A 21,980-nucleotide genomic window follows, 5' to 3' on the forward strand; every position below is an offset into this window, starting at 1 on the left:
TTGGAAATGGGAAAAGGTCCTAAGTCTAGCTAGCTGTTCAACTTTGATCATTGCTTTTTTTTATAACAAACTTTGATCATTGTTTGACAACACTGATCGAGCAAGAAGTAAAATGCAATCAAACATTACGTATATAAACCTATCGGGTCATATTAAATTAAAGGGTTAAATAACTGCAAAATATGATATATATCAAACATTCACAAACTAAGCAAGATCATGATTATCGTCCAAAAAGAAAGCAAGTTCATGATTATAACGTACACCTCGCTCACATTATGGTAACATGTATAAAGCATGTGTGATCGAGGACTGATAATGAGTCTTATGTGAGATTTTCATCATGTTCATAACCCTATGAAATGATTGAAGACCCTTTAATTAGTTAGATTCTGGATGATTCTTAAGTTGTTTGAGGCTCAAACATTTCAACCAAAGACGTTTAGAAATCTTAATTGCAATTAGTTAATGCGTATTAGATCCCTCTTCTTCTTCATTCTCTATTAGCGGAACTGTAAAATCTCAAAATGCATGAGACGGTGGAACTGATGGCCGGTTTCACTGAGAGCTTCCCGTCTCCATCTTCTTCTCTCCCTTCTTCCTCTGCTCTCTTCACTCTCAGTGTCAAGCAAACAACCAAAACCCTAAAAAAGAAGCGTGAAACAGAGCTAAAACATGAGAAAGGGGCAAAATGATCACGACACTATTTAAAAGGTCATAGGGCTTTAGAAAAGAGATCGTGTATGATGCAGAATAAATGGCAGCCCAATTTGAAGAACAATTGGATCGTGCTAAATGAGGAAAACGAAAAGTGACTAGTATACGCGAAACGGGCTTTCGGAGTCCTATTGGGACGCACCTTACCTTTCTGGAAAGGGAATCGCGCCAGAAATCAAACACGTGCTTTGCCACGACCCGTGACCTTTTTTGGGCTTCCGGGGTCGTTTAGGGCCTCAAAACTGCATTTTTCTATTTTTTGTCGTTTTGGTTTTCCTAGTTATTTTCGGGTTGTTTTCGTTTTTACCCATGGGCTTTAGGGTTTCATTGTTAGTGGCCCGAGGGTTTATTTTCTTATAAATAAGCCGCCTTAAGGCTGCAGAATGCATCTTATCATCTTTTATCAATAAAATTGAGATTATTCTCTTTTATCTCTGGTGGACTCCAGAATCCTTTGCTTAGGTTTATTGCTGGTAAACCTAGATATCAATCCGTCTGCGTCAATGTAGCTAAATAATTGTGTTTGGCTATACAACTAATTGTGATGTATCTATGAATCTGAGAACGCCGAAATACCTCCCTAAAATGATTATACCTCGAACGTTTTATTTATGTGAAGAGGTATAACTTAAGGTGGATTGAAGATTTTTTTTCTTTGAAAATAAGAAACCTTTATTGATAACCAAAATTACATAATATGGGAATGACCGGTGGTGGACAAGAACTTCCCACTCTCCTCCTTAAAACATAAACCAGTTACGGATCCGTTATTCAGAATGACCTCCTTGAGCCGAAATGGCCCAACCCCTAACCACCTATATCGCCCAACCCCTCGGGCTACAGAGAATCCCGAGAAGCTTGATACCACCTCATAGACAACCGTCATAAAAACCAACGCCCTCTTCCATACCGTGTCCCAATGATACTAGACCACGTGCAAGGATCGTTTGTCAACATATTGACCATAAGATAAAACCGAAACTAAACCAACTCGTCCCCAGGAATGACACCAAATCCATGGCACCTCAATTTGACCTAACCCTACCTCAAAAGAGTAGGGACATACTATTGACCAAAAAAGACTAACCAAAAATAAAACGCAAAATAAGACCAGACCAAAGCTATCACAATCAACTTCCCTTTCTCCAATTTTCCCGCCGGCAAACCACCTCCACAAAACTTTCCCTTTGAGCTCACCTCCCCAGAGATACCTAATCAATACCGCAAGCCCCACTGATACACCTGCCTGTCGTCGGCTGGATCCAGATCTGGAAAAAAATCCACTCCAAACAAACCACCGAGAAACAAAAAATGAATCACTGTGCCCTTCCACCTCGGATCAAAATCGCTCCACCCATCTATGTCCATCCGCTTGGGAGCCCGAACCCACCTCTGCAAACATCACCGAGTGACCAACCTCCGAACAAAGACCAGCGCCATACGATCCATGGCATGCCGCCGCCATGATCTGGCCTCGGGCCCCTTGCTCCAAGCTTGCGCCACCGCCGAATTCCCCCTCCACACTTGCGCCTCTGCCTGAGAGTAGAGAAGAAGCATGCAAAGCCCCGACCAACGAAGAGAAGACAAAACTCCCATCTCCTGTCTGGCAACACCTGCCTAGGTCTCATCAACGGGCCGGACATATTTTTAAATAATGGCTGGTCGGGCCGGGCCGGACTTTATTGTAAATCGAAGGATCCAAGCCCGTCCATATAAAGCGGGCTTTGCGGGCATTTTCGGGCCTGGCCGGGCTTTTTCGGGACTGGCCTTGTGGGCTTTATTTATAATAAATATTTAAAGACACTAATTTTTTTTTTATAAATCTATATTTATATATCATACATTTCAAAGACTAACCTCTATCAATTCAAAAAAAAATGGGAAAACCGACCGTTGGATGTGATTATTACAATAAATTATGCGTGTGGTTAAAAATTTAGTCAATTTCACCATAGTTTCCAACCCGATCGGATTGGTCAACCGTAGTGATTTGTATGTTTTCTTGATTGACCGATGACATAACGACTGCGAAATGTGCTTATTTTTTACATCACATTTGTAAATATTTCATCGATGGATGTGCGTGGACATAAGATAAAAATTTCAATTTTAATTATAAATACATTGGTCTATACGAATTTGCTTCCTAAAGTTGTATAACTTATACACTACATTTAAATTGTTGAGGTTCATTCTAAAGCAAACATGAAGTGGAAAATGAATTTGGAGAAACCAACCTCTCGATGGAGAGATTGTAATGTTTTATGGTGGTTGTAAAAATTTCAACCAATTTAGTTATCGTTTCATATTCGATCAACTAGGTCAAACTTAGTTACTCTTATAAACTTATATGTATATATCATACACTCTAAAGAGCAACCTCTATCAATTCAAAGAAAATGGAAAAACCAACCGTTGGATATGATTATTACAATAAATTATGAGTGTGGTAAAAAATTTTGCCAATTTCACCATATTTTCGAATCCGATCGAATTGGTCAACCGTCGTCACTTGTATGTTTTCTTAGTTGACCGATGACACAACGACAGCGAAACGTGCTTATTTTTTCACATCACGTCTGTAAATATTCCATAGATGGATGTGCGTGAAAATAAAATAAAAATTTCAATTTTCATTACAAAGACATTGGCTTATACCAATTTGCCTCCTAAAATTGTATAACTTATACATTGCATTTAAACTATTGAGGTTCATTCTAAAGCAAACATGAAGTGAAAAATGAATTTGGAGAAACTAACCGCTCGATGGAGAGATTGTAATGTTTTATGGTGGTTGTAAAAATTTCAGCCAATTTAGTTCTCGTTTCGAATTCGATCAATTAGGTCAAACTTAGTTACTCTTATAAACCTATATTTATATATCATACACTCCAAAGGGTAACCTCTACCAATTCAAATAAAATGGAAAAACCGACCATTGGATGAGATTATTATAATAAATTATAAGTGTGGTAAAAAATTTAGCTAATTTCACCATATTTTTGAATCCGATTGAATCGGTCAACCATAGTCATGACATGTAAAATATATATGCACATATTCTATATAGAAGTATGAGAACGTCCAATTTCACCATAAGCCAAATTACAACAAATTCACACTCACACAAAGAGACACACACACACACACACATATAATGATGATGTGGCACACTGAATATTTCTAAATAAATGTGTTGGGCCTTCAAGATTCCAGTTAAAACTGAACTGCCTTCACTTAAATTGCCACAACTCCTTCTAGAAAAGTCAGAATCGCAAACCGTAAAATTTTTCAGAAACTAGACACATGGGGCTTTCCATACATATAGGGTACATCTCCTAATTCTATCCGAGAAGCTCCCAGTAATTCAGAGAAGTTCAGTTCTAGACATGAACTTGTAAAAGATGTTGCAGATTCCCATCGAAGCAGAACTGCTTTCACTTAAATTGCCATAACTCCTTCTATAAAAGTCGGAATTGCAAACCGTAAATTTTCTCAGAAACTAGAAACATGGGGCTTTTCAGTGCTTATAGGGTACAACTCTTAATTCCATTCGAGCAGTTCCCAGTAATTCAGCGAAGTTAGGTGTTCTGCACAACAGTTTTTGTGTTGTAGATTCTCGTTCAAGCTGCACTTCCTTCACTTAAATTGTCATAACTCCTTCTAGAAAAGTCAGAATTGCAAACTGTAAAATTCCTCAGAAACTAGACACGTGTGGCATTCCGTGCATATATGGTACTTCTCCTAATGGAAGTTAAGTATTCTTCACAATAGTTTCTGTGTTATTCAGGGAAGTTAGGTATTCTTCACAACAGTTTATTATATTCCGTTTGAGCAGTTCCCTGTAATTCAGGGAAGTTAGGTATTCTTCACAACATTTTCTGTGTTATTTATATAATACTTTTTGTTTGCGGGCTTTTATGGGCTGGGCCTAATGGGCTTTTAAGGGCAGTTCCTAGTGGGCTTTTGGCTGGCCGGGCCAGGTTTTTGTGGGCTTTTGACGGGCTGGCCCATAACCCACCAAGGCGGGCTTTTTGACGGGTAGGGCCGGGCTTTTGGCTCTCAGGTCTGGTGGGCCTCCATTGGCCCACTTGATCTGCCGGCTTTTTGATGAGGCCTACACTTGCCATATGTAGCTGAGGCGGGAAGCCAGGTCGACGAGGAGGCACCGCCGGATGAGCGTCAAACTCTTCTTCGCTCTTTCCAAACCCTAGCTTTCTCTCCTATTTTCTCGATGCTCTCAGTAGCATTCAACCTCTAATGGATTGTCACAATTTAAACTCGAGACAAATCTTTAAATGTTATTTCTATTTTTAGCTGACATACATGAATGAAAATTTAGATTATCAAGACTAATACATAAATAAAAAATAAAAAGTAGATACAATAGTTCCTGGGGTAACCTGACCCTAGTTGGTCAAATATAAAAGCATTTATAAAATTATATGGAAGCCTATTCTCCCAAGTTTGCTCATTCAATAGAGAATGACCTATATGGAAATCCTACTATACCGCGACTTTTACTCCTTCTCTCTCTCGCTCTACTAGGGTTAGGGTTTTGAGTATTTTCAAGTTGTGCGGCGTCCTACTTTCATGGCTGTAGTGATCACCTCCATGACTGCCAGACTTGCAACCAAGCTATCTCTCAAGAAAGGAGAAGAACCAGTGGATTTGGGGAATCTTAGGGTTCCGGGGAAGGAGTTTTTGGTTCGCAATTTCTATTTGGTTGGGAGGCTTAACACTTGCAGGGCGGTGGTGCTGGATTCGTTCCGCAGTGCTGTAAGATCGATGTGGAGGTTAACGGGGACCGTGGAAGTCCAGCCAAGGGGAGAACGATTTATGTTTACTTTCACCCATGAAAGGGATGTTGCTCATGTGAAGAACGGAGGTCTATGGGGTTTTCAGCGAGCCATGCTTTTCCTGAATTATTATGATGGTTTCTCGAAGATTTCTTCTGTGAAGTTGGACTCTGTTTGGATCTGGGTTACGTTGAAGGGCATACCTTCGGGCATATTGACTGAACCCACTGTCCAGTTGGTTGGTGGGACAATTGGTGAGGTTCTGGAGGTGGATCGCATGGCGTTGCATAGGGGAGATGCACGAGTCCCGCTTGTTCTCTCTATCCATGATCCGGTGCATTTTGACCGTAGGGTTAGGGTTTCTTCTGTTGATGTCTTAATCCTAAGATTCGAGTATGAAAGGCACCTAGGGCGTTGTCACTCCTGTGCTATGCTAAACCATGGTGGCCAGCATTGCCCTAGGGTGGATGACTCAGAGGTTGATTCTGTGGTGGAGATGGATTCGTAGTCGGCAACAGGGCCAATGGTTCCAGCCCTTGTCTTTAGGGCTAACGTACTGCCTTCTATTTCTTCTCAATTACTTTCTGCCTTCAAGGTTCCCAATATGCTGAATAAGAAATCTGTGTAGATCCGAGAGCTTCCAGACCGTCCTCCCTTCTCTCTCTCTCTCTTCTTCTTCCCCCTGCAACCACCGAAGAGCACCATCTCCGGCCACCTCCTCTTGACAGTGCCTCCACCCTTCGAACCAGCACCCAAATCCGATCAAAGCCCAGCCATTCTACCACCGATCGAAAGCTCCTAACCACCACATGCATGCTCGGAAAGCTCCACCACCATTACCCTCCTCTTTCGTCGATTTCCAACCATCATCTCACCACATTGACACCACCATTAGACTCAGCAAGCCCTATAGAGCAAAAACCCGAACTGTGGCCTCAAACTCCGACGCCGGAAAACGCTGTGCGAGCTCGACGGAAACCATAGCTCTGCATGTCTGAGTTACTTGACCACCATGGATAAAGTCAGCTGATTATACGCATTTATATGAGTGTAATTATATCTAAAATACTATAAATAAGCAAATCCTCATGTCAATTAATATGTAATTAATCCATTTTTATTTAATGTGTAGAAAATAAGAGGAATTGCGGAAACGAGAGAGAATTGTGCGAAATTGGAGCAAATTGGAGTTTTCGACAAAAGGACGAAATAGTCAATGAGGGTCAACATGGTCAACGCCATCAAGGGAGTGGAATCCAATTGTCTCTAATAATATATGCGGAAGTGTATTGAGAAGAGAGAAGAAGAAAGCAAAAAGAAGAAAGAAGAAAAGAAAAAGAGAAAAGAAAAGGAAAAAAAAAATGAAAATGACTTTGCTGACGTCATGATGACGTCAGCATCAGAATAATTCCCGCCCCCCCCCCCTCCACGTGCTGCCTCTTCTTCTTTCTTTATTTTATTTTTTTTCTTTTTCCTCTCTCCTATCCCATGGTGCCACATGTCCCCATCACCCTTCTTCCTTCTTGGTTTCCCTCACGACCAGCCACAGCCATCTATATTTATATATTCATCTCTTCCCTACCCTAGACACACACCAACAGTAGCCGCAGCCACACCAAAAACAGAAGCAGCCCTTTTGGGCTGCTCTCTCTCCCCTCCTTCTTCTCCTCTATTTTTCCTCTTTACTTTAGTTTTATTTTAGAGATTTCAAGGATTTACTCACCCAAAGCTTCAATGATTCATCAAAGACCTCTACCTCTACAAGATTCAATATTTGAGTATTTTGTGGGGAGTTGTAATTCAAGACTAGTCATGCTAGCTTTTTAGCTATTTATGATTTTTCTTGTTTTCTCCTACACTTCTCTACTCTTTTCTATTTGAATTTTGTAATTTTGATGTCTATGATTATGGGCTGTGAGTAATTTCCTTGTTGGGAGTTAGGGTTGTGTCCCTAACCCAAATTTTGTGTAAAAGATGTTTAATTTAATGTAATGATGCAATTTTCATATGATGGATGCTTATATCTATTTTTGTTGGGTTAAAATGCATGTCTAGGAGTCTAGTCAACTCTAGGGTGTGTATTTTGAGTATGTCTAGGACGGAGTTAGAGGCTTGACCCCCTCTAATTCCTAAGCTAGAAATCTTCAATTTCGTATTCGAGGGGTTATAAGCACGGTGATTTACACCCGTTGCGTGATTGCGCGGGCGGGTTGCTTAGTAGTCTAATTCCTCGATCTCTACGCCTCTTGATGTGAATTAGTGACCCTTGAACCGGCTCTAATTCATGCCAAGTGAGTTCCTACGACCCTTGAACCGGAGTAGGAATACCATGAAAGGGAATTTCGGTCCTTGAGCCTTGAACCGCCTTGGATACGACTACCGCCAAAATAGGAAATATGTATCTACATTACATTAGCTTCCGACACATGAGATTTGGTGAAGGATCCTCCCTAGCACCCGACATTCCCATTTATTTGGTTACACTTTTATTAATTTATTTTCATTTTTATTAATTGCTTTACATTTCATTACATTTTGTTAATCTAAAATTATCTCTAAAAATATTGAACTCCAACTCATTGTAAATATTCATCACTAGGCTCTTAGTTTTGATTAGGCTTTGGTGAAAATCAAAGCCGAGCATTGCTAAGGCTTGGTGCCTTAGATTAGCATTTTTATTTATTTTCTTTTTCTTTTCTTTTTTTGCTAAGTGTCTTTATTTCCGATTACCCAAGGATTGTGGGTTAGCCACTAATCCCCGTGGTACGATAAACTTTGGGCATTATACTTCCCTATCTTGACAATGATACGTACGCTTGCATAAATTTGTATCAAGTCATCAGCACCTCCAAGAGCATAACCCTCTAACTCCGACCTCCAATTCCGGCAAAAGCCGCCGTACGCGCCGCCGAGCTCCCAGACCTTCTTAACTTGGAATTTCGTCCTATCCCTTTGGATAATGCCTTGAGTCAGTGTGAATCGAAAACCCTAATTCACTGCTCTCTAATTTGGAATATGAGGTTTGTGGAATCTGTAAAAATTGAAGCCTTGGAGAAGAACTGAGCTACTGGGTCAGTTTTGATTGAAATCAAATAAGGTGAGAATCACAGACTCTGTTGAATACGAAATTAGATGTAGGTTGTCCGTTAACTAGTGTCTTGCTTGCTAGGAATATGAGTAGTTGAAAGAGGTGAAATGTAGCTATGATGAGTTCGCTTCTAATGTGGAGAAGAGAAAACTGTTGGTTCAGTCGAATTGATATCGGGGATTAGTAAGGATTCTCGAACTCTATTTTGGTTTTGAAAATTGGTTTAGGGTTGATTTTAATTATGTTATGCTGCTAGGAATTTGAAAGGCTAATGGTGATAAAGTAGCTGATTCAAAGCAGCCCTAAAATGGATTCATCCTTGTTGGAAAAGAAGAAAGGTAAGGGTCTGGCCATCGATTCTGCCATATAATTGTGTTTGATGGAGTTGAGGCTTTGTGGATTACTTAAGATGAAATTGGTTGAATGTATGGACAGAGTTGGTTTTCTCAATTAAGATGATGGATTTGGCTTTGGAAATGTCATTTTGCTGATGAGCTTAATTTGGTGGTAATTGAGAATTAAAACTCAATGTGTTCAATGAAGTCAAAGAGATTAAGTAATCCCAATTGTTTGAGAAATTTATTATGAAAATGGTGGATTTTATTTGATTGAGCTAAATTAGGACATTGGATTAAAGTTGTGAATGGTTTCTAATAATTATTGATCATGGGTTACTTGGTGAATTTTAAAGTGAGTTATGAATCAATTACTTATCGGTATAATTTTTGTTAAAGGATTCGAGCGTGTGCACATGAAATTGGAAGAAGTATCGAAAGTCAGAAACAAAGCTAAGTTTGGGCGAGTACTCCATATCCAGGTAGGGTGTGATGTCCCTTCATTGTTAGAGACTTTTCTATATGTGGAATGCTCTAGTAAAATAATATGTTGCCTGCAAGTACGTTTTTAGTTGATTATTAGTCGATGCCTCGTGATATCTGTGTTTGCATAACTGATAATTGCTTATTGCAAAAACCGAGGCTAGACTTGCATGTTGAGATACTGTACTCATAGTATGTTTGTACTTGTGACCTGAAAGTGAATGGGACCTAGACGCGTAGATTCCTAGGGATCCGACGGTGTCGATAACCGTGAACCGTGGGGGTTGTGCCCCTATGTTTGTCAAGGAAGGGTGAGTACCGACAGTGAACCAGTCATAGGAGACTCAGGGCCAGGAAATGAACACTTTCGCTACTTGTAGTCACAAGGACTACAGAATAGTTGGCCGGTTCTCGAAGGATGACCAACCGGGTTGGTCACCGATTTGTTTGAGTTTAGCCGACATGTAAGTATCTCGGAGCTCCAAGTTATGTGAAGCATGCTGCATATGTTTTATAAAAGATAACAAATGTTTGTGGTTGCCTCTTTTGTTAAAGTATTTTTCGATAAAAGTGTACAATATTATGTAGTAAATATTTTTAAGTATATTATCTTTCAAACCTAGCATGGTTGGGTTGGCCCCTATTGGGCATGCTAGGACGAAAGCTCACCCCTAAAATAGTGTGCAAGTTTCAAGCATGTGGTCGGGAAGTGTACAGGGGAGGCACGTGACCCGATTTGGCACATTTCTCTTTAGCTTTATCAAAAGAAGGTTTTGGTCCTTAATGGGACTTTGAAGTCACTTATTTATTTGCTTTTTAATTGTTTCCTATTCGCTTATTTACAAAATTTCAAGAGACCCGCAACCCTGGAGCGCGTCTCTCATACTTATATTTACTTAGTGATTTGTTATTTCCCGAAATGGGCTCCTATTGTAAGCCCAAATCTTTTAGCCCACTTTAAATTCCGTCTTTGAAAATATGTTGTTCGGTTGCTAGAATGATTTGTCCAAGAAAGTGTTTTGTAAACCAACAGTCTGAACCCAAAAGGCCTTGTGATTTCGGGTTTGTGAGTTATCGGGATGTTATTCGTGACATATCGGTTTCTCATTGGCTAGGGGTCGCGGCGCTGTGGGACCCCTCTCTCGGGTCACCACAAGGACGTTCCTGAGGACGATAAGCCAGCCAAACATAGTTTGGCTCTGGTTCTTGTCAGCATGCAGCCAAAACAACTTGGCCTCGAGCTCTCTGCTACAAGTCTGGTAGGTGCGAAGATACCTCAGGCAGTTTACAAGAAGAAGGGAACGCCCCTTGGCTTGAGAAACAAGGTCAAAGCGGCACCGACGGAGTCTAACTGTGTCGGTTTTGTGTCCAGGGCGTCCATGAAGACGGGGTCCCCTGACAAAGGAGCTGATGGTGTGCATGGGATGCAGGTTGGGCCGCCTCTTTGGAGCCCGTCTCCCAGTCCGGGTAGGATATGATTCCCTACATCATCTAGGGTGCGATATGTCTTGTTTGATGGTAGCGACGTACACCAGAAGGGTCTTAGGCATCAAAGCGATCAAGGAAATGTTTCATACTAGGCGGCGTAGGGTTTCGTAATGTCGTAGTTTTTTTTGTAGTTTTTTGCTTTGGCTAGTAGTTTTCTCTTTTGAACTTTAGTTTTTTGGGATTTCCTTTTGGTTGTAGTACTCTATTGAGCTTGCATTGTAATATGAGGGGTGTTTGTACCCTTCATGCTTGACTGAGTGAGGTCGTCATGATTTCGATCAATGGATTAGTTTTCCGTTGTCCTCCAAAAAAAAAAATAGAGAATGACCTATATTAGCAAAAACATCTACTGTGAAGTTTGCTTATCTGAATATGCGAAAGAAATCAATAGAGGAGAAAGTGCTTGCAATTTGTGTGATAGCCTGGACAATGGTCTTCAATCTCCAGGAACACCACATTTGCCAGTGACACAGTTAATAACCAGCTGCAAATCACCTTCAACTAGAATATGAAGAACGCCTTTTCTTTTGGCTTTGATGAGGCCATCACGAAGAGGTAATTAAAGCTTCTACAAGAGGAACATTAATTAGCACGACTAATTCTTTTGGATCCCGCTATTATTGGGATGCCATGATCATCTCTAATAATAAAACCAGACGCTGCAGTGAAGCCTTGAACTACCGAACCATCAAAGTTCATCTCGAAAGCATTTGGATTATCATCATTGATTTATAAAGATTAGTGTTCCAATGAAGTACTATAACTTTTTTTATCAGTGATGTGACGATTATATACCACAGTAACATGAACTCATCTCTTGTGGCTGGTAGCTCAGATCGACGAGACTGCTAGCTATCTTTTCCTTGATATATCTTTTGGTGAATCTTTTGGTCCTATGACATCAATGTGAAATAGGCTAGCTGCATAGATTGTATTGTGTGGAGGCAAATAAAGTTAGCAAGCAGTGTATTATGGAAGGGGATAGTGATGCATGCTTAGGGCATACATATATGTACAGTGTACGTGTGGAGTGCAGGGAATCATTTATCATAACCAACACTGTTCACTGTTCACTGCTCACTGCTCACTGCTCACTGCTCACTGCTCACTACGTACCTTCGCATCCACCTCCCTCTATCTTTAAGTATATGATCCATAAACAGTACGTGCTGCTACGACTGATCTGGGACCGCCACACTAATTCTCAGAATTACTGATACCTAGCTTCTTCAGATTCACAAATTCAGATTCAGGACCAGAGATGCGCACCTTTTGAGTGGATGAACAGTAATGGATCTCGGTATGATTAATCGTATCCTTTTCTTATGGCATTGAATAGCAAGAAAGAGTTATTCGCGTGATCGATTCCTTACTACATGCAAGTATTCCTCGTGAAATAGCTACCTAATTCTTTGTTTTTTCTTTGTAAAGAAAATAATGTATGTCACAAATTATTGTTTGACACTTGGTTAGTGTTAGAAAACATGGTGGAGCATGTAGAGCAGTTAGTTCGAACATAAATTTAAGGTTAATTTTCTACAGTGTACAGTGTTTGGATTGTGTAGTATTGGAGATGAAAGATCCCACATTGAAAAAGTGACAAATAAAATATAATTTATAAGTGGGTGAATCACACCCAATTGTACCGAGGTCTTTTGTAATTAAAACTCAACACCTAATAGGTGGTTAAGTTGAGACAATATCGGTACAATGGTGGGCCACGGGCCACCCTTGTCGCTGTTTAACATGGTATCAAAGCAGGTCACTCTCCAATTGCGTCTCCAATTGTCATAGACCCGAATTGGGGTCCCTTATATTGCCATCAGAATATTTCGATTGGATTGTTAATTAATTTCACGTGCTAACCTAGGGACGTGTTGGAGAGGAAATATCTCATATTGGAAAAGTGACAAATAAAATATAACTTATAAATAAGTGAATCACAACCAATTGTACCAATGCATTTTGTAATTAAAACTCAACACCTAACATGTGGTTAAGTTGAGACAGTATCGGTACATTAATGGTGAGCCACGGGTCACGCTTGTCGCTGTTTAACATGTAGCTCGATGCAAGTTAATATATATATATACACACACACTTTTTTTTATAGAGAAATATATATATACACACTTAAAAAAATGAATTCTAAGAATTTTGAAATTGTTATTGCTCAAGATCGTTAATCTATTAATTAGTGATGGACAATATTATACGTGTCGTGTAATACTATTAGTAGGACCGGGATATATAGATCGATTAAGTATACATTGCACAACACCGGGTATGTAAGGTAGGGTTTAATTTTCGGATTTAAAGAGAGATTTAACTCGAGAGCTAATTCATTGCAAAGTGATGAATGATAATTGAAATACAAAAGATGTTAAAGTGATCATACATCAAACAATATAATTCGTTAATTACACTGATCGATTAGAGCTTTTGATTTAGACATTTAGTACGTATATACAAATATACAATATAACACCAGTACTCTTCCCTCGTTCTTTAATTAATCGAGAACATATCCGAAGTTCCAAACCCAAATGCTAGAACATATGAGCATTTCAAGGTTTCTTCTAGCTGCAGGATGAGACTTGATCAGAGAGAGAGAGAGAGAGCGAGAGAGAGCACAGAAGCCTTGACTCACCAATCATCTTGCACTAGCTAAGCTGCCTTGATTCACCAATCATCTTGTACTAGCTAAGCTTTGCTTCTTCTATTTTTTGATGACATAAGCTTTGCTTCCATTCATCCATCTATTTTCTCTGGTTCTCTCTTTGTTGCTCTTTCCGATAATTACCACTGTAACTTGTAGGTACAGACTACGCAGACTATTTACATTGATGCAACCGTGTAATAAGGCCTTCGATCAACGCCATCCAACATTATTATACTTACAATATATTCTTCCATTCCATCTCAACTACTCTCTGCTTTTGCATAAATAACCATCATTATTATTTCCACTGCTCTACGCAAGTATCTAGCTACTACAGAAATGTACATTACTTTTCAATTATAAACCAACAAAATTTGTATTTTAATGGATAAATTTGTATATAGAGATTTCTTGTACATTCCAAATCAACACATAAGAAATATATTCTTACGGGATACAATAGGACATTATAGGCCACAAAAATGGAACTGTCGAGTATAGAATCTTCGGATGTCTTTGTCAAGCTTCCCAGAAAGAAGTACCTGAATATTAAGCATCAAAATTTATGGAGAAAAAGCTAATATGGTGGACAATTGTAAAGATAGAGATATTGGAGGAGGTTATGATGGATATGATGGAGAATGCTAAGTTTGGCCTAGTACGAAATAGTGGGGAGTTCAAGCTTTGGAAATTAAGGCAATGCCAGTCCAAAAGAGCTTTGATGATATTTCATCATCAACACCATGGCCAAGCCCACACCATGCTATTTTTAGAAATCGATCACAGCTCCATCGCGTGCACGTTAAGACATGTATGCAATTTTAATTTTTTTTTTTTTTGTCTGCTATGCTGACCAAGCCATTTGTATTGTCTAAAATTTTCCAAAGAAGTAATATTTCGTCATATATCATATGGTGCAGAAATTATAGGCTCTTATTTATTGTAGTTAAACAAGAGTTCTTGACATACGTAAATGAAGTTTTTTTTTTTGACTTTGTCAAGGGAAGCCTAAAGGCTTCCTAGGCCCAAGATAAACCCCTTCGACATATGTAAAATGCTCCAACTGTGCATTGCAGCACAGTGTCTGACCACTTTGACAGCTTCGGGGTTCGAACCTAGGTTGAAGAGCACATCTAACTAGACAAAAACTATTAGGCCATACGTAAATGAAGTTTGAATAAAAGTCCGATATTCGGATGAGTTAATTTATCCATTATGTTCTTCATCACTACAGAAAAGCTTTTTTTTTTCCTTTGGTTATGAAAACTATCAACGTTATTGGAGAGAAAATATGATTCTTCACTTCATATATGCTTAAGTATTTTTACACTTACATACTAAAGCTACATGCTCCTGCAACTTACGATAATCATTTTACCAAATTATAGTTATGTAAAATCAAATTTTTGTTGTAATTTTGTTTACAAGATGATGCACGTGTTAGGGTTAACAAAAATTAGACTTCATTAAATGAAAAGTAGAAGAAAATTAAGTCTTAAAATACTACTGATTAAGTCATAGCAGCCACTTTCTAGTCTCTTTCCAATAATTGTCGGGTGAGGCCGCAAAATGTAAGAGCCAAAATAATAGTCTCATTAGCTCTCACATTAAATATTCCACAACGACCTTATATGGACAAATTACATTTGTAATCATATAGTTAAAAAAAGACTAATCACAATGAACACATTTTAAATGTTATCCAGAGAGATTATTAATATTTTTTAAAGGGAGAAAAACAAAAAGTTCTAAAATGAGAGGATAGTGTAGCTAGAGCAAATATATTGAAACAAAATATAGTCGAAGTCTGGTAAATGAATACAAGAGGATTTAAGGGAGGATTAAAGGGACTGTTTCATGAACATGCAAAAAGCCATGTGATCCCACACCTAAAAAAATACACAATTAATTTAGCATAATCATATGGGCAGCCTTCATTTCAAGGATGCATACCGGCCTCAGCCGGGTCATAATTGTGTTCCAGCCGCTTCAGTTTGCCCTAGAGTACTCCATTAACAAATTTAAATTTGGGTGTGGAAAACATTTATTATTTGAGGTTAGGACATTCATAAGGCCATTCATAATGGCTCTCATTCTCACTCTCACCTATTTAATCCCTGCTGAATAACACAGTCTCACTTCACATCAAATACACACAACTAGGAATCTCAGAGGTACTCCACCTTCTTCTTCCTCTTCTTCATTTCCAAGAAAGGCCATGGTTACAGTCATGGTCAAAACACAGAGCACCCTCCTACTGATTTCCATGGTCTCTGTTTTGCTTCTGGGGCTGTTCATAAGCCCAAGTCATGGATCAGTGAATGAAGATGAAGAAGCTGATAGGATTGTATCACTTCCTGGGCAACCCAAGGTCTCTTTCCAGCAGTTTTCGGGTTACGTCACTGTAAATCACAAGGTTGGAAGAGCCCTCTTTTACTGGCTCACTGAGGCTGCTGTTAAAGACCCCCTGTCTAAGCCTCTGGTCATTTGGCTCAATGGAGGTATAACTAATTATTAAGCTTTTCACATAATATACATTTGCTCACTGTTTTAATGCCTTCAGCTACTTATTAATTTACATTACTCATATATACTTTGGTTTAGGTTATCTGGCTTAATTGAGGTAAATAGTTGCTGACATAGTCTTTTACCCACCCTCCTGTAAATATCTTGTAATGCATGTTCTGGGCTTCTGGTTATTATTTGAAATGAAACCCCTTAGTTGGTTAGGGAGCGTTGTGGGAACCTCATTGCTATCATAGTTGAAATTAGGATGAAGCAGGGTACATATATATCTTCTGGCATGGGTTGCATGCCTAGCTTTCATTAGTTTTTATACACAGAAATGAACATAATGATCCAACTACCAGGATTGAATAAGTACACAAGTTTCCAAGCTTGAGTAAGAAGAAGCTTTTTGTTTTTTGTTTGTTTGTTTTTTTTTTTTTTGGGTGTAGGTAAGAAGAAATTAGGAACCCATGCCATATATAACAAACAATTCATTACTTTCGCTGGCTTTGGCACAGAGGGAAACATGTACAGAGTTAAAGCTGAAGTTAAATGAGGCTAGGGATGGAGGGATGGAGTGACAAGGTGAAGTCATTAAATGCATTGAAAACAACCAAAAACAAAGTTCAATTATTAAGGCCATAGCTATTGAGCCATTTGCAGTTGTGTTTGCCCACCCTTGTCAGTATCTTCTGGGGCATGCCTCATCAATGCCTTCAGTTGCACACCACCAGCAGCTAATAAGTTCCAGCCACAAATCCTGGAGACCCTAGCATTCACGGATTCACCAAACTCACAAACCTTTATTGCATAAACTATTATATAATACATATTACACCAGGCACTTAAATATAATCATACATTTTAATAAATTATTTAATGTCAAAATTCATGTATAAAATGTGATAATATTTGAGTATAATGATACATCAAACTAACTGTATTTACCAGTAAAATTAAACCTACATATGGTCTTGCGACATATTTAGTCTTTGGAAAGTTGGGTGGCCACATGGATCTAGAGCTATTTTTTCATTGTCTAACAAAGTTAATGTTGTTTGATTTAATCATTCATTTGTGGCATGTGATAACCTGTGACTAGGCCCTGGTTGCTCGTCGGTGGCATATGGTGCATCGGAAGAGATAGGTCCATTCAGAATAAACAAGACAGCTTCGGGTCTGTACTTGAACAAGTTCTCATGGAACAGCGAGGCCAACCTCTTGTTCTTGGAAACTCCAGCCGGTGTTGGCTTCTCCTACTCCAATCGCTCCGCAGATCTCTTTGATACCGGGGATGGCCGCACGGGTATGTGTACTTGATCGAAGATATATAATTTAGTTAATGATCGATGTCATCGATCGGTTTCTAATTAACCACCATGCACATCACGTATTTCAGGGTAACAGTGTGTGTTGTTAAGTATTTCACTATTTCTAAGCACGAGCGTTTATAATCATCGGCCGTGGAGTGGGCACTTGTGTGATTGTGTCCATGGCCTAGCGGACTGTCTCATTTTTAAAAAAGATCTCATTAAGATCTATCCTAGCAACAAATATCATTGGTCGCTTTCATGACCTTGATGTATCATAAATGGATTATGCATGTGCACGTTTTTCCAAGTGACTTATTGGTCCCAAGTTGATGATCCAGATTGGGCTCCCTCTAGGGATTAGGTAATTATCTATTAATTAGTTTTTATTAGTTTTTGCGATTTTCCTTAAGAAGATGATCCATTTAGTTTTTCTTGTTTCTACTTGTTTCCGTTGGGCCTACTTTTGTAGTCTTGGGCTCCACTTTTGGTTTGTTTGTGCGTTGTCAACTAATTCTAGCTCACCGCAATTCAGTGTTTTGAATTTTTTTCCTTTAAGCTAGTGAAAGTTTAGTCGGTTGAGGAGTTTAAGGGATTAAAGTTCAAATTACCACTATTTTTATATGTTCAAGCTAATTAATTAACTTGTTACTATGATGAATCAGCAAAGGACTCACTGAACTTCATAATCGGATGGTTGGATCGATTTCCCCGATACAAGAACCGAGAAGTATATCTCACTGGAGAGAGCTATGCTGGACATTACGTGCCTCAGCTTGCCAAAGCAATTATCATTTACAATGAAAACTCCAAGCACCCGATTAATCTCAAAGGAATAATGGTATGTTGCATATATATATGTACGTACGTCAATAATTTTGTGTTTCTGAACTCAGGAAACGTTAACATTTCAATAATAATGAACTAAATAATCACAAATTGCATGCAGGTGGGTAATGCCGTGACAGACAACTACTATGATAACCTGGGGACAGTAACATACTGGTGGAGTCACGCCATGATCTCCGATAAGACCTACAAGCAGCTCATCCACACTTGTGATTTTCGAAATCAAAAGAACTCCGACGAATGTGAATCACTGTATAGCTACGCGATGGATAAAGAATTTGGGAACATAGACCAGTACAACATCTATGCACCACCCTGCAACAACTCTGATGGTAGCACTACTTCAATGTCTACGAGACAGACTATGCGTTTGCCTCATCGACCGGTATGTAATTGGTATTCCGTCATCTACATCTACAATACTTAAAAATACAATGTCATCATATATTTATAATCAATCTATCTCATATATAATTATACTTGTATATATCTCGATCTCAGATGTTTCGACAAATATCTGGCTATGATCCTTGTACGGAAAAATATGCTGAGTTATATTACAATAGACCAGAAGTACAGAAAGCATTCCATGCCAACATTACTAAAATTCCTTATAAGTGGACTGCTTGCAGGTGAGTCCATGCATACTCAATATCCTCTTTATACTATTAAAACCTTGATTAACTAGATGCTGACTAATTTGTGCTACTTTGAGATGATACTTGCAGTGAGGTTTTAAATCGAAATTGGAACGATACAGATGTATCTGTTCTTCCTATTTACAAGGACATGATTGCTGCTGGTTTGAGAATTTGGGTTTTCAGGTAATTAATTGGCCTTTTCTTTCCCTTTATTGTTGTATATATGATCATAGAACCCTTCTAAAGTAGACAGCTTCATCACTTCCTCCACTTTGCAATGTAGCTTAAAGATCACAACAGTACAAAAATGGCAAAACTCACTCTAATCACACAAATCGGCTGCCGTTTGGTCATTTATATGTCACATAAATACACTTTGTCGTATCATGTATTGCTAAACAATTTTCAAGTTGTCTAAGTTTGAATGACGACCTATAATCTATACTAGTTTGAATATTAGATTGTATATTTTATATGGGAGTGGATCCTCTCCTGAGTAATAAAGTGACCTGAGCTTCCTAAGCTTTCAATCTTGTAATGCCATGTGTAAAAGCAACATCCAATGGTCTACAATACTGCCACGTAGTATCTCTACTCATAATAATTTTCCTAGTCCTTTTTAGCCCTCTCCAGACTCCACCAACAAAGGTTTTCTCTCTTAATCTTCCACCTCTGCATCTCTGTTCTGCTGTTCTGTTAGAAATTGAAAGCTGAGGAAGAAATAAGCAAATCACGAACCGATACAAAAAAAAAAAAAAAACGTTGCACTCAGAATGAAAAGGACTAGTGAAGTAGTGATTGGATATCATCAATATTTAAATCTCATGAATACCACTACAAATTGGATCCTCATTGTACCTCTTTCAGTATTCAACATTTCTGGGTTTGGTTTCTTTCATTTTAATTACTGCCATCTTATGAATCTTCCTTTTGGTTTGTATGCTAAGTTGCTAACCTCCTCCCTTCTTTCTTATTCTTCTTCATCCCCACATATGTGAAAACTTGTAAGCAAATAAAATCTATGAAAACAAGATGTGGATATGAGAACTTCAAATGGGTTCTTATTCTTATACCCAGTACCCATTTCATTCCAGTATGTTTTACAAAGATTGATAGGCAATATTATAGACCATCAAACACTTGTCATTCTCTTCCACTCTGTACCCATCTCCGCCGGCGAACAGAGCCAAAAGCATGCTGGCTTGCTGCGTTGGAACTGAGATGACCGGAGTGAAAACGGTCGCGTCGAACCGGTTCGCCACTGAGAGAGTCTCCACCACCGTCGATCTACGGCTCCAATTGCTTAACCACCGATGTGGAGAGACTTGAGGATGTAGCGGATGGCAAAGGCTAGGATTTTGGAAACGTCGGAGTCGGAGAGGATGAAAAAAGATGAACAGAAGAGAGAGAGTAGACTGAGCAGAAGGAAGGAGAGAGAGAGAGAGAGAGAGAGGAAACAAATAGAAAAAGAAAAGCTAAGCCTGTTGTAGGCCATTAGATCCAACAAAATCCACGTGTCACAATCTCTCTCAAAGCTCAGGTAGCTCAGCAGAGAGCTTTGCTCAGGAGAGGATCCGGGTCCATTTTATATAAAGGCGCAGAGGTCCTCATTTTCTTAGAAAGACCATGTCCTCCATACAAGGGCTCCCCTTGCTAACATTAGCCTTTATTGTTTCTTCTTTCATTGTGTATTAATCCTGTGACTGCTTTCTTGCAAATTGTAGTGGAGACGTTGACTCAGTGGTGCCGGTCACAGCGACCAGGTATTCCCTTGCACAACTCAAATTGGCAATCAAAATTCCATGGTATCCCTGGTACACAAAGAAACAGGTGAGCAAATTAATTAATGTTCCTATATCCCTAAAGTTAATTATGATCAAATCAAAGTTTTTCATTAATCCTTGTTATTAAGTTTTCTTAATGAATTTGGCAATGTGATTAAAAATGTGAGTGACTGATCGATGCTGGATACGATTATGTTTTCTAATTTATGTTCATGTGATGTGATAGGTGGGAGGTTGGACAGAGGTTTACGAAGGGTTGACATTTGCAACAGTGAGAGGAGCAGGTCATGAAGTCCCGCTATTCAAGCCAAGAGCAGCTCTTCAGCTTTTCAAATCCTTTATTAAGGGGAAGCCCCTTCCAAAGTCGTCATGAAAATTCAACTAAAATGAGATAACAAGATAGTTAAAGACAAAATGAGAAAGGAAAAAAAAAAGTTTCCTTCCCATTTTAATACCAGTGTGATTGATCTTCTGAATCGTTATGATTCTTGCGAGACAAGGAATTGATATGTCACTATTAAGAAACAAGTAGAGAGAAATAGGGATGGTTATTTGATTTGATTATGCTTTAGGAGAGGCAAATGGCCTTCGAAACGAAGAAGGTTTAGTTTGTATTTTCAGTTTGTTAACTCTCTTAGACCAAGGATATATATGGAAGTGACCGATGGTTGAAGTGTTTCATCACCCAACTCTTTCACTTTAGTTTCTTTTTCATTTATTAAAGGAGACTTGAGAGTAGAGGTGGCAAATGGGCCGCGGGGCGGCCCGGTCTGACCTATTTTAAGCGGGTCTAGTCGTGCTTCGTGCCGTGCTTGTGCCGGCCCATTTATTATTGTGTCGGGCTCGTGCCGGCCCATTTACTTAAACATTAAGCTCGGCCTGACCTATGGCCCGAGCCCATATAGTGCCGAGCCGTGCTCGTGCCTACCCACTATAAAGTATGATTTTAAAATCTTAATTTGAACAAATAAAAATTAATTTTATTTAACTATTTAGAAAATTAAAATAAATTAAGTTCTACAACGTTTTCTTAATTTTAGCTTTTTAATATTAGATTTCTAATAATTTTTTATATTCCGCTATAAGAAAGAAAGAAAAAAAAAACTCAAAATATATTGTTTTTAGTACATTATTGTGAGATTAATCTTTATTAATATAATGAAGATTTAGTATCTATTATTCTTTCCTTCATTCTATAGTTGTATTATTATGAGATTAGTCTTTATTAATAAACATATATTTAATATTTAGAAAAAATACTTATGTCAAAACAAGGATATAATGTTTTGTTTCATTATTTTGACAATATAAAAGAA

General features: G+C 38.7%; 2 protein-coding genes and 1 non-coding gene across 4 annotated transcripts; 2 read left to right on the forward strand and 1 right to left on the reverse strand.

The window, feature by feature from the left end:
- Nucleotides 1-5,310: 5,310 nt before the first annotated feature.
- LOC112185147 lies at nucleotides 5,311-6,024 on the forward strand. The gene has a single exon (XM_024323358.1). It carries the CDS (start codon nucleotides 5,311-5,313, stop codon nucleotides 6,022-6,024), a length of 714 nt encoding a protein of 237 aa, XP_024179126.1.
- A 9,512-nt stretch (nucleotides 6,025-15,536) lies between these two features.
- LOC112184531 (serine carboxypeptidase-like 25) lies at nucleotides 15,537-21,348 on the forward strand. Of its 2 annotated transcripts, XM_024322796.2 has the most exons (8): nucleotides 15,537-16,073; nucleotides 17,183-17,386; nucleotides 18,056-18,231; nucleotides 18,340-18,624; nucleotides 18,741-18,871; nucleotides 18,968-19,063; nucleotides 20,605-20,710; nucleotides 20,891-21,348. In XM_024322796.2, exons 1-8 carry the CDS (start codon nucleotides 15,791-15,793, stop codon nucleotides 21,035-21,037), a joined length of 1,428 nt encoding a protein of 475 aa, XP_024178564.1. In that variant the 5' UTR covers nucleotides 15,537-15,790; the 3' UTR covers nucleotides 21,038-21,348. The 2 variants fall into 2 exon arrangements, with proteins under 2 accessions (XP_024178564.1, XP_040371167.1); XM_040515233.1 differs by lacking the exons at nucleotides 20,605-20,710; nucleotides 20,891-21,348 and adding an exon at nucleotides 19,164-19,640.
- Nucleotides 19,642-19,742, reverse strand: LOC112191063. Its single transcript, XR_002932778.1, has one exon. It is a non-coding gene; the product is annotated as a small nucleolar RNA Z162 (small nucleolar RNA).
- Nucleotides 21,349-21,980: the final 632 nt, after the last annotated feature.

This window comes from Rosa chinensis, chromosome 2 (genome assembly GCF_002994745.2).
Source record: "Rosa chinensis cultivar Old Blush chromosome 2, RchiOBHm-V2, whole genome shotgun sequence".
Lineage (NCBI taxonomy): Eukaryota > Viridiplantae > Streptophyta > Magnoliopsida > Rosales > Rosaceae > Rosa > Rosa chinensis.